This window comes from Lagenorhynchus albirostris, chromosome 16, assembly GCF_949774975.1.
Source record: "Lagenorhynchus albirostris chromosome 16, mLagAlb1.1, whole genome shotgun sequence".
Classification (NCBI taxonomy): domain Eukaryota; kingdom Metazoa; phylum Chordata; class Mammalia; order Artiodactyla; family Delphinidae; genus Lagenorhynchus; species Lagenorhynchus albirostris.
In genome coordinates, this window is record NC_083110.1 from 12,034,525 (window position 1) to 12,047,004 (window position 12,480).

At 39.5% G+C, this 12,480-nt stretch overlaps 1 protein-coding gene across 1 annotated transcript in view; it reads left to right on the forward strand.

Annotated features, from left to right (window-relative positions):
* Positions 1–12,480, forward strand: part of BICC1 (BicC family RNA binding protein 1) — a gene marked incomplete at its 5' end in the record, with an annotated part of 124,064 nt that overhangs the window by 75,362 nt on the left and 36,222 nt on the right. The window contains 9 exons of the mRNA XM_060126941.1: positions 1,100–1,153; positions 1,597–1,791; positions 2,018–2,269; positions 4,612–4,743; positions 7,376–7,562; positions 9,407–9,568; positions 10,169–10,365; positions 10,504–10,636; positions 11,173–11,329. Coding sequence (XP_059982924.1) covers positions 1,100–1,153; positions 1,597–1,791; positions 2,018–2,269; positions 4,612–4,743; positions 7,376–7,562; positions 9,407–9,568; positions 10,169–10,365; positions 10,504–10,636; positions 11,173–11,329 — 1,469 coding nt within the window. The remainder of the gene's footprint in view (positions 1–1,099; positions 1,154–1,596; positions 1,792–2,017; positions 2,270–4,611; positions 4,744–7,375; positions 7,563–9,406; positions 9,569–10,168; positions 10,366–10,503; positions 10,637–11,172; positions 11,330–12,480) is intronic.

Genomic DNA, 12,480 nt, shown 5'->3' on the forward strand with positions numbered 1-12,480 from the left:
ATGAGTTGTAGATGGGCCATAAATGCTTGATCTCTAAATGGTTTGTAGAAGACAGGGAAGGATATCATGGCAACATAAAACGAAGTCCCTATGAAAGGCTCGGAAGGCATGTGAGTTAGGAAAGGACCTGAAAGCTTGCCTAGTCCAGGCACCTACTGATAGCTGGGATTCTGTCTGCAGCATCGCCCAGGTGGTCCTCCAGGCTACACTGGAGCAACTTCTGAGAGGCAATGTATGAGTGTCTGACTTCCTCACATTGACTGAATTATGGCTCTGTTTTATACACATTTTTTTCTCGTTCTTGTGTTTGGAAACAAATGGAACTCACCTGTCTACATGAAAACGCTGTCAGTACTTGAAGAACAGATGGTGTTCTTTGTGTTATTTGGAAGTTTTCTCTCCTCTAATCACAATATAGAAACTGTTGGCCACAAAGATGAATACGATATAGTTTTTTCTCTGTGGGGACTAATGGTGACAGTGGGACACATACATAAAGAACTAGATAGGAAGCCATGGTAAAAAGCAAGAGCAGTAATCAAAATATTTGATGGCTGATACGGCATGGGCATGGCCCATGAGAGAGCACTGTCCTGGAGCCCCACCCCCTTGCCCTAACGCCAAGAGTAATTCTTTAGTTGATGGATCATAGGAAAGCCTAGGAGATCCCAGGAGAGGGCTGTTGGAGCAGCAGTTTTTTTGCCAGCTAGCATGAAGGAGTTCATTATTTTGAGAACTTAGTGTGGCACTATCATTGCACATCTCGTATTCAGAGAGTTTTTATAAAAAGGGAGAAAACGCAGTGAACACGAGAAATTGTGAAGAGGGCAGGATGGGCTCGTGGGGGCTGGGAGGTTTTAGCTAAGTCCAGGAGGTGACGTTGTTCAGTTGACACACATCACCAGAGCTTGTTAAAATCCAAATTCTGATTAAGTAGCTCTGGGTTGGTGCCTGAGATCCCTCATCTTTAACAAACTCCCAGATAGGCGATGCTATTTTATCCTGGATGACACTTTGAGTAGTCAGGGTATAGATAACTGGGAAAGCAGATGTGGGTTCAAGTACAATAAATCTAACTCTGTGTTTTCTTTTTTTGCAGGTATCTATAGCAGGACAACCGGCAGGAGTAGAATCGGCCCGAGTTAGAATTCGGGTAACTATTTATTACCTTTAGTACTGTAAATCAATGTCAGCGATGTCTGCATTATAAGACAATAAAAATACCATAATTTATCAATTTATAACCAAATCGTATGTTCAACATGTAGGAAATAGTGACAGAAATTGTATTAATGTATCAGAGGTGTTTCTTAGAGACGTTCTGGATTTTATCTGGCTTGATTTCTCTGATGATTTTGAAATGATCAAAAAGACGCCTGAGGAAAAATGCCACAGGCAGCTTAAGTTACCAACTCTCAGGTTTCACAAAAGGCTCCTTTCATTTAAAAAACTTTATATCGTCTACCCAAGCTTGTGGCTGTAATAAAAGCATTATGTTTTAAAATTCCATCTTCAGAAAAGAATGAATGAACTACACACATCTCTAAATGTACAATGACTTAACTATCTGCCCTGGGTTCTGTAATTCCATTTTAGGAGCTGCTTCCTTTGGTGCTGATGTTTGAGCTGCCGATCGCTGGAATTCTTCAACCAGTGCCCGATCCTAATTCCCCCTCTATTCAGCACATATCACAGACGTACAACATTTCAGTGTCATTTAAACAGCGGTCCCGAATGTATGGTGCTACTGTGATAGTACGAGGGTCTCAGAATAACACAAGTGCTGTGAAGGTAAGTGGTTTAGGTAATTCCGAACATTGTAGGTGTACAAATCACGCAAGTTTTATTTTAAAGGATTTTAAAAGTAATTTGTTTTCCAGAATTTTTTCTCATAGTACATTCTGGTTCTTAGAATGTGTTGAGTTTTTCCATAGCTGTCAGAAGTGCAGTAGAATCTTTCCCTTCAACGTGGACAGTTACTGTATAGGCCTACTTCTTTCCCACCCTTTTCTTCTAGGAAGGAACTGCCATGCTATTGGAACATCTCGCCGGGAGCTTGGCGTCAGCTATCCCCGTGAGCACGCAACTAGATATCGCAGCTCAGCATCATCTCTTTATGATGGGTCGGAATGGAAGCAACATCAAACATATCATGCAGAGAACGGGTGCTCAGATCCACTTTCCCGATCCCAGTAATCCACAAAAGAAATCCACCGTCTACCTCCAGGGCACCATTGAGTCTGTCTGTCTTGCAAGGCAATATCTCATGGTAGGTTTACTGAAGTTAATGGTACGATTTTTTTTTTTTTTTTTTTTACCTCTTTGGGTACAGTGTTTGTTGCTGCCCGTACTGTACCAATGTGGTATTTATGGAAGCACTTTGAAATCCTGGTCAAATAAGCAACTTACTTGGTAAAAGGAAATAAAAGAATAAGGTACATAGTGCCTCACAGACTTAATTTCAATAGATAGGTGAGTAATTTCCTTTTAGTATTTTTTTAACTTACACTAAGCAACAGAAGAGGTTACATTGAAATAACTGGCTGTATTTTGTGCAAGGTGCTTATTTTTATTTGACGTGTAATATTAGTTTGAAGATGGTTATTTTTATTTAATGTGTAGTATTAGTTTGTGTTAGCCAAAGAAGTCTTCTGTTTAAACAGAAAAGTTAAAAATTAACACATTGAAAATTTTACCCTCAAAGATGTAAATTTTGGTAGCATGAAACATTTGAGCATTTCATAAATCTCTGATAAAATTTTAAAAATGCTGTTTAAGCCATGAATTTGAGTGTCATGCATTGAAGAAAAATAACAGTTATATAACTTATTACTGCTTCCAGTTTATAATTTTCAATATTTCTATCCTTCCTATATTCATTTAAAAACCCAGTGTGTAGATTGAATAGTAACAAAATGGACTGAAATACTGTGGACTCACAAATATTCTTATTAAAAACACCATTATATTCTCCTGTTCAGGCTAGACCTTTAGTGACATTTGAATCCATAAACTTCAGGTGTGACATTTGCTGTTATTAACTTGCAGAATCTGTTCTTGAGAAACTTTCAGAAGATCCAGATTTGTATTGTTGATTCCATTCCTCTGACAGATGAGAACTTGTTATAATCATTAAGGATTATAATATATAATTTTAAGAATTAATTTTTAATTTTCTTAAAAGCCAGGCTTACTTAGGCTACTTTTAATATATGGCTAGTTAGAGAGCATATTTGTATTCAAAGATTATTATGATTACTCTTCATATTTTCTTTTCTGTGCTTTTCAAGTTCTTTAGATATTATTTTGAGTTAGTAAACTTTTCAAGCCATCAGCACAGTTATGAATTCATATTCATACTTTGATCACACCTGCCAAAAATACAGGTGTGCAGTGAGACATATTATTAAACAATACTGAAAGACATGAGGGAGAGATAAATTAAATGGCTTTAACTTACATTTTAAATACCATCACCGGGCTTCCCTGATGGCGCAGTGGTTGAAAGTCCGCCTGTCGATGCAGGGGACACGGGTTCGTGCCCCAGTCCGGGAAGATCCCACGGTGCCACGGAGCGGCTGGGCCCGTGAGCCATGGCCGCTGAGCCTGTGCGTCCGGAGCCTGTGCTCCGCAGCAGGAGAGGCCACAACAGTGAGAGGCCCGTGTACCGCAAAAAAATAAATAAATAAAATAAATAAATAAATACCATCACCATTTTTTTATAGCAGTGTGCTTATAAACATCACTTATCCAGACGAGAAATGGAACTTGGTGATTTCATTTTAATTCTAGTATGTTTGATGGTAATTTCTTCTGATAATTATGTACAAATCCATCAATCTGTACATCGTAAAAATGTATGGGATCTGGTTCCTATACTAAGTAGATTAGGGGCCAGGGAGACAACATCAGAGAAAAAAAGTGCTAAACTCTGCCATGCTAAAGAGTGAGATAGTGAAAAGAAGGGGTGATAGTAGCATTTTACTCCAGGAAGGAGGTAAGGTTTGAGCTGTGTCAGAAGAGGAGTAGGAATTGGGTTGGCAAAGAAGCCTTTTGATGAGTTAAGATACCAATGTCAGAACCTGTTTAAAAGATAGTCAAGAGGCTGGTCTAGCCTGGAGGAAGGGGCAGACATGTACACATAAACCTGTGATTGCACCAGCAAAGCCGAGCTGAAATGTGGAGATTTTTAAAGGCTGATACATGTTTAGATTTCATTCAGGAGACAATAAAAAGCCTCCACTGTAAGTTTTTGAGCCAGGGCACAAGATTAGTATCCTTGATGTGGCTGAGAATCTAGTTTCTGGTGTCACTAACAAAACTGAAGTCAGAGAATGGAGGAATTTTCCAAGGTGGAGAGTAGATAAAGAATTCAGGGCCAAAAATAAACGTAAGGCACATGTTTTTGTCATCCAAAAAATAGTTTCTACCCCTCAACATTATTTGCACACCAGCCTTCTAAGCTATGTGAAGGTATATAATTTAGCTGAATACTTTGGTTTACTCTTTAAATCTATAAAAGATTGTATTATCTGTAGGCATGTGAAATTATTGGATGTTTAAATGAGTAACTTTTTTACCTCTCACCCTTTCCACTGTGACATTTCCTAGGGTTGTCTTCCTCTTGTGCTAATGTTTGATATGAAGGAAGAAATTGAAGTTGACCCACAGTTCATTGCTCAGTTGATGGAGCAGCTCGACGTCTTCATCAGTATTAAACCAAAGCCAAAACAGCCGAGCAAGGTTGGTTCGGAGTCTGGGCCCAAAGAGAGCCATGCATCACCTCACGTTCTGTATAGTGTTATTTTCATATAAATGTGTATTTGCATATACATGGAACTAAATATTCTATATAATATACATCGTTATATATTATATTTAGTTATTTTATATAAATGTAAATTTGTAACAGCATTCATTACTGATCTTTTTTTTTAATATATATGTTGGTTTTTGGAGTCCATTTGTAACCATCATTTTAATGACATATATGGGAAGGAAAGAGAAAACATTTTCTTATTAATTTGCAATCTGGTAACTTTAAACGTTACTAACTTGCCAGAGAGTTGGTAAGGCTAAATAAATGTTGTGTTATGTGCATATGTGTATGTGTACACATCCAAGGCAATTAAAAAAATACTTAGTTTACTTACTAATTGTGAGCCACTGTGCTAGCCCTGGAGATTTAAAGAATAGGCGCCATTGTCTGTCATATATACTTTATTGTTTGTTTTGGGGTTTTTTTTTGCGGTACGCGGGCCTCTCACTGCTGTGGCCTCTCCCGTTGCGGAGCACAGGCTCCGGACTCGCAGGCTCAGCGGCCATGGCTCACGGGCCCAGCCGCTCCGCGGCATGTGGGAACTTCCCAGACCGGGGCACGAACCCGTGTCCCCTACATGGGCAGGCGGACTCTCAACCACTGCGCCACCAGGGAAGCCCTGTCATGTATACTTTAAATAATGAAGTATCTCCAGTTCAGCCTTCTTGGAACTTCTCCTCTAAGATGCTGCAAAGTTTAATGGGATAATTCTGGCGTTATTAAGTGCTAGTGAGAGTTTGAGGAAAGAGGAGTTTTCCTACATTAAAGCATGTAAGTTGATACAGCCACTTTGAAAAGCAACTTGTGATCATCTGCTCACACTGAAAACACGGATACCCTACCCTCAGTGATGCACTTCTACTTATACATGCTGAAGAAACCTTTGTATCAGAAGCCAAAGGACAAGAATGGTGTTGAATAAAAAAAGCAAGTTGTGGGCTTCCCTGGTGGTGCAGTGGTTAAGAGTCTGCCTGCCAGTGCAGGGGACACAGGTTTGAGCCCCGGTCTGGGAAGATCCCACATGCCGTGGAACAGCTAAGCCTGTGTGCCACAACTACTGAGCCTGCATTCTAGAGCCCACGAGGCACAACTACTGAAGCCCGCACGCCTAGAGCCCATGCTCTGCAACAAGAGAAGCCACCGCAGTGAGAAGCCCGCGCACTGCAACGAAGAGTAACCCCCCGCTCGCTGTAACTAGAGAAAGCCCGTGCACAGCAACAAAGACCCAAAGCAGCCAAAAATTAAAAAAAAAAAAAAAAAAACCAAGTTGCATAATAACATGTACTAAATGATAACATTTATGTATATTTTTAATTATAGCAGGTAAAACACCAAACAGTTGTGCCTTCCATTTTTAAAATTTCTAAACTGAATTTTATCATATATGCATGTATGCATATGGTACATGTATAACATGTATTACTATATACAATTATGTCTGTATGTAAATAATGTGGTATTTAGTGTCCAACGTAAGAAAAAGCATCATGCCTTCTTCAAAAGAAAACTTTAAAGGAGAAGATAGGATTGATTCTAAATGAACTTGATATATTGAGCTTAAAGTTAGAGAATAGAACATTAATTTTATGTATTGGGAAGCTTTGTACTTTACTAATTTGAGTTGACTAGAGTCACTGTACGTACCAGAAGGAAAAGATACAGTCAGAAGAGACTTTGCATGTAAAGATGGACAGGCACAGGAAGATTTCTGGAGTTCAGCAAGAAGTGAGCAGAGGTCAGGGGAAAAGAGATTTTAAGTGAGAACTCTGAAGCCTTACAGCATCCAGGGCTGTTTAATTATGCCTCACAGGCCCCGAGGCTGACTACTGCTTTAACTGCTGTCTCAGCCACACATTTTCTTTATTGTCCACTGGAGGCTTTCCCCCTTGGGTTCACATTTCCAATTTTCCAGATGAGTCCATTGAAGAAAAAAAGAAGATTTATTGTTTGGAAATTTATTTTACTATAAGCTTTGCCACAAGTATGTCATCAGTGAGGAAGAGTGGTACCTCAAGGTCCATTAGTTAACTAGTAGACTGTAAATGTCAGATGTAAGTGACTATTATTATGCAGTCTGTATATGGTGACATGTTTGATTTGTTTTGTAAAGATGAGATAAAGGGGGGAAAGCTTTAATGTAGAGACAAGAGGATATAAATGAGAATGGGCTGTAGAGACAGAAGGACCCAAGTTCCAGTCCTCTAGCTGCTCCTCCACAGCTGTGCTGTGACCTTGGGTAAGGCCCTTGTCCTCACTGAACATGAATAATAATTCCACCCCATGAGGTTTTGCAGGAATTAGAATATATGTGCGGCTTCTATCACAGTGCCTGGGACACAGGACACACCCAATAAATGGTAGCTAACATTTTATGGTTTTACCAAAAGGAGTAAACTTAGGAAATACGTGGTTAGAATTTGCAGTTGATGTTAAAGCATCATTCATCCACTCCCTGAGTGGAATTCTTATTACCATATTCATTTCTCAGCCCCCTCCCCAATTCATTGTAGACTACTTGCATGTCACTTTTTTCTTTCTCATTATGTGTTTTCATAGTCTGTGATTGTGAAAAGTGTTGAGCGAAATGCGTTAAATATGTATGAAGCAAGGAAATGTCTCCTCGGACTTGAAAGCAGTGGGGTTACCATAGCAACCAGTCCATCCCCAGCATCATGCCCTGCCGGCCTGGCATGTCCCAGCCTGGATATCTTAGCTTCCGCAGGCCTCGGACTCACTGGACTAGGTATAAAATTTATTATTATAGCCCTTCTCAGCCTCTGGGGGATTGCTTATCCAGTTTCCTTTCTTTCTACTGTTTGGGGCTACATTTTAAAGGCTGTTTTTTCCTCTTCAGGCCCTACGATCAGGTGAAAAGCAACAAAACTCGAATCAATCCATTTTGATTTTTTTGTTAGACTCTATAGATTTCTGTCTCCCAGATTCTTTTTATTTTGGCATAAGTAATCAAGGTCTGGCTGTTGTATTTTCGGTGGCTGTGTTTGTTCTTCTAAATTAAGAATGCCATTGAGAGTGAAGTGAGCCGGCTGACTATAATTTATGTGTTTGTTCTCTCTTGCATTTGCAATATTGCCAGTAGTCCCTAGAGATAAAGATTATCCAGTTTGCTTTTCAAAAAGTAATTGCAGACTTGCATGAGGGGTGGGGAGGGGGGAGGAGAAAGGAAGCAGAACCCTCAGTCCTAGTGGTTAGGCCTGCCTTGCCCAAACACAAAGGAGATCTAGCCTGCGGCCACCATGGGAAACAAACCAACCTGCATTTATATCTAAGGTGAAGAAGAGAAAGATGAAAGAACAACATCATCTTGGTGCTTTAGTTCTTTAAGAAAGCAGGGTGAGCCACTGAATAGGCATGGTGTGATATGTATTGCCTCATTTACGGATTCCCATCTTGTAGGAGGAAGTTCATTGCTGTGTTACAGTTATTCTAGGTTCACTACTTTTTGCACATTTTTCAGTAGCCATTATATAAAAAGTTAATGCAATAACCCTCGCAGATCATTCTACCAAGTTCAGTGTTGAGACAGAAAAAAATACTCTCAGCAGTCTTTCAAATTTTTAATAGCTCTTCTTGCTTTTTAAAAATGTAATATGGTTATAATATGATTAAGATTCCAAGTATCCCTGCCCAGACACCATTACAAGTAAAGACAGATTTTCCCCCTTGGCCCCTAATCTCCCAAAGTTGTCCCTTCCACTGGAGATTCTGAATAGAGTTGTAATAACACAGCAACGCATGTGAGTCAGGAAATGCCAATCAGGCAACTTAGCAGGAACTGAGTTCTTCCTGCACTAGAGAGAAAAAAAGTGAGCAAAGATCATAGTGATTTAATTTTAAGATGTTTTCATGGCTATCTCTAGCCTCTAATACTTAATGCTTTAAGTATTCCTGGGAACTTATTTATACAAACTCACATTTCACTTTAGAACATATTTGAAATGCCCGAAGGGAAATTTCATTACTAAATCAAAGATTAAATCCTTAAAACAAGCAAAAAGCGGAAAAACAATTCTTTTTTCTGAGAAAAGTCTTCATACGCATTGAGATGGACCCAAAGACGTCATGTATGGACAGTCATACACGGTATGAAAACTATTCCGGGTGGGCCAGCCTCTGCAAATGGACCCGAAGGGAGATATTCTGTTGCAGGAAAATGTCCCCTAGTCACTGCTAATTGCAAGTGGTTTAAAAAGAGTTTGTTTGGAAGCAGGTGACAAGTGAATTAGGCAGAGAAATACAAAATGGGTCTCCACGTGAGCACAGTTTTGTTCATCCTGGCTAGTTGAAGTGATTATGAAGCAACTGATTGGTGCTCTAGGCCCCTGACTACTGTCCTGGTCTGGGCATATCTGTCTTCCATTTCTGTTTGTAGGCAAGTGGGGTCCTGTGTTGGAGTTGTATCATGCAATATTTCATGTGAATATGTGAAAGAAGGTAATCTGTCACTCATATCTTATATTTGGAAAATATCAGACTACATGGATGTGCATTCCAAATGGCAGTATTGATGCCATCTGTATTTTTAAATCTTGAGTTTATGTGTATTGACTTTACATTCATTCATTACAGGTCTTTTGGGACCCACTGCCTTATCTCTCAATACTTCGACAACCCCGAACTCACTTTTGAATGCTCTTAATAGCTCAGTCAGTCCTTTGCAAAGTCCGAGTTCTGGTACCCCTAGCCCCACATTGTGGGCACCTCCACTTGCTAGTACTTCAAGTGCCACAGGTCAGTATTATTTAAGTACAATCAAAGGTGTGTATTCTTAGGTATTAATCAGTTTTTCAGTAAAATTTACTAGTGGTTCCGTTTCCGTAGGGCAGAACTATGGTTCAAAGAATACTGCAGCCAGACAAATTCTCCAAAGTGTAAATCAGCTAAAACGAAGCATAATAGAGCAGTGAGATTTTCATAAAAGTAATATGTAATCTTTAAACGTGACAAGCAGATCAGGAAAAAGGGCATGATGCGCAGGGAGCAGTGGCAAAAGTGCACGAGGGTCACTGACCTGGTAATTAGGAAATGCATGTTCTAGTTTGACAAGTTTGCTTGGTAGTCATATGCACATGCTAAATCTAGCTAGTTTTCTCATTTGTACAGTGAAGAGCTTGGACTAAATACTCTCTAAAATGTTGTTCCATTTTAATACTTCTTCTATGTTTTTATAGTAATTTGTTAAACCTGTTAACAGAGAGGTATCAAAATTGAATTCTCAGTTTGCAGCAACAAAAATGACTTTTTTTGTTGTTACTGAAAATAATAAAATAATGCTTGTTGATTCTGAGTTTATTCCTGTCTAATGTCTGTCTTCATGAAATGCTGTTTTAGGTTTTTCTGCTATACCACACCTTATGATTCCATCTACTGCCCAAGCCACATTAACCAATATTTTGTTGTCTGGAGTGCCCACCTACGGGCACACAGCTCCATCTCCCCCTCCTGGCTTGACTCCTGTTGATGTCCATATCAACAGTATGCAGACAGAAAGCAAAAAAATCTCTGCTTCATTAAATGGACACACACAGGTAATGCCCTTCGGCAAGAATCATGTGATCTATGCTGTTTGTAAGAGATAAGCCACTGGTAACGCGTTTAAACTTTCACCTGAGATGAATTTTAGAATTGTGACCATATCTCTGTGTTGTTTTCTATTATTATTTCAGTCTCCGAATATAAAATATGGTGCAATATCCACTTCATCGCTTGGAGAAAAAGTGCTGAGTGCAAATCATGGTGATCCATCCAGACAAACAACTGCATCTGAGCAGGCATCTCCCAAATCAAACCCTGCAGAAGGTATCTGTCCTTCTGAACTTGAGCCTGCTCTGTTGATTGGATAAAGGGGATTGTAGAAAGTCTGTGCAGTGATTTGGAGTGGGTTTTTCTAACTAGTCATGATTCACCCTCCCTCAAGACTGCAAAGAGACAGTATCTTGAATGAAATTCCAAAGAACATGGTGAAAGAGCACTTTGCCATAGAAAGAACCACTTTCCCATTACATTGGCCCTTCCTAAATTAAAGTGAATGTAATTGTGCAGCAGGAAAGCATTAACTTACTAAGTGTGTGTGTGTGTGTGTGTGTAATTTTTTCCCAAGTAGAGTATTTCTTTTAATAATACCTTCATCCTTAACAATCTTTAAAGAAACATGAGGGTCTTCCAATTTCATCATGAGTTTTTGAGGTAGCCTGAATTTAAGGCATCTTCTCTGTAGCTGAAAGCTGTTATGCTTTTGTCTCCATAGAATTGGATTCTGATTTGTTTCCATTGCAGGTGACTGTTGATAGTAAGATGATGTCTGGATTTTTGGTTTTTTCTCTCTTCTTCTGCAGGTTGTAATGATGCTTTTGTTGAAGTAGGCATGCCCCGAAGTCCTTCCCATTCTGGAAATGCTGGTGACTTGAAACAGATGATGGGTCCCTCCAAAGTTTCCTGTGCCAAGAGGCAGACAGTAGAACTATTGCAGGGCACAAAAAACTCACACTTACAGTATGTATTTTAATTTTAAAATCCCTTGATCCTTTGAAAGAAAGTGTGTAACGGGCTGGATTTGTGTTAAACTCAATAGTTAGCGCTCTTTGGTTCAAGTGCATTTGACATTATCCATGGGTTTTTCATTTCTCTTTATGATTACCTTCTCTTTTTACTTGTAAAAATTTTATTAAGAATAGTATCTGATAACTTTCACCCTTGTTATAAAACAAAATTCAACTGAGTAAATGTAAAGATCAAATTGACTTTATTCAACAATTCATGAATTGGCAGCATCCCATTTAGCAAATAGAAAGGAGCTCCAAAGAGCTGCAGAAAGAAGAGGTTTTTAAAGGCAGAAAGGGTGCAGGACAAGGAAGTCATAAAGAAAGGATTATTTCAGGCAAGGTCACCTTCCTTTGGGAGAAGGCAGGGGTCGATCAGGTGGGTTACCTCACTAGTGTTGGCTAGGAAATTCCAGACAGGACTGGTTAAGATTACATTCCTAGGAGAGGCTGAAACTGCAGTTAGGTTAGGTATCAGGTCTTGGTTTGCGGATACGGGGCTTAGTACAAGTGACTCCATTTTGGGCCTGTTGTCCCTTTTTTCACAATTCTCTCCTTTTGATCAGACTTTCAGCCCAAGTGAGAGATGTGATCAAAATTTAAGGCATTAGCACCACTCTCAGCTACCTCTCTATAGTTTAGTTCCTATAGCTTTTACTGATCCTCTGTGTGGTGTTCACAGGTCATGATTCTTTTTTTTGCTATTGAATCTCTGTGGTATTCACAGGTCATGACTTGAGGCTCACAGTTGTTTTAGTCAGTCATTTTCTTCCTTTCTTTTCTGGCATTCCAGTTTTAGGGAGGTCATTTGCTCAGTGGTTAGTGGCTGCAAACATACATTTAAAGCTTTTGAGAGAATACAGTGCACCAGGGAGACTACTATGACTGTTATAAGTAGAATCATTTCCAATGTTTGGAGGGCAGTTCGGAGCCATAGTCCCCCAGACCCAAACCAATCAAAATCAAATAAGTCAAAGAAAGACCCTAAGGAAGGAGTCCTTTTTTTAAGCCAAGTGGCTTGCTCAGTGATTTTAGTTAACTGAGTTTCCACTTGCCCAGAATGTTAATCCAGGTTCAGCATGTAGTGTTGGCCACAGCACAGAC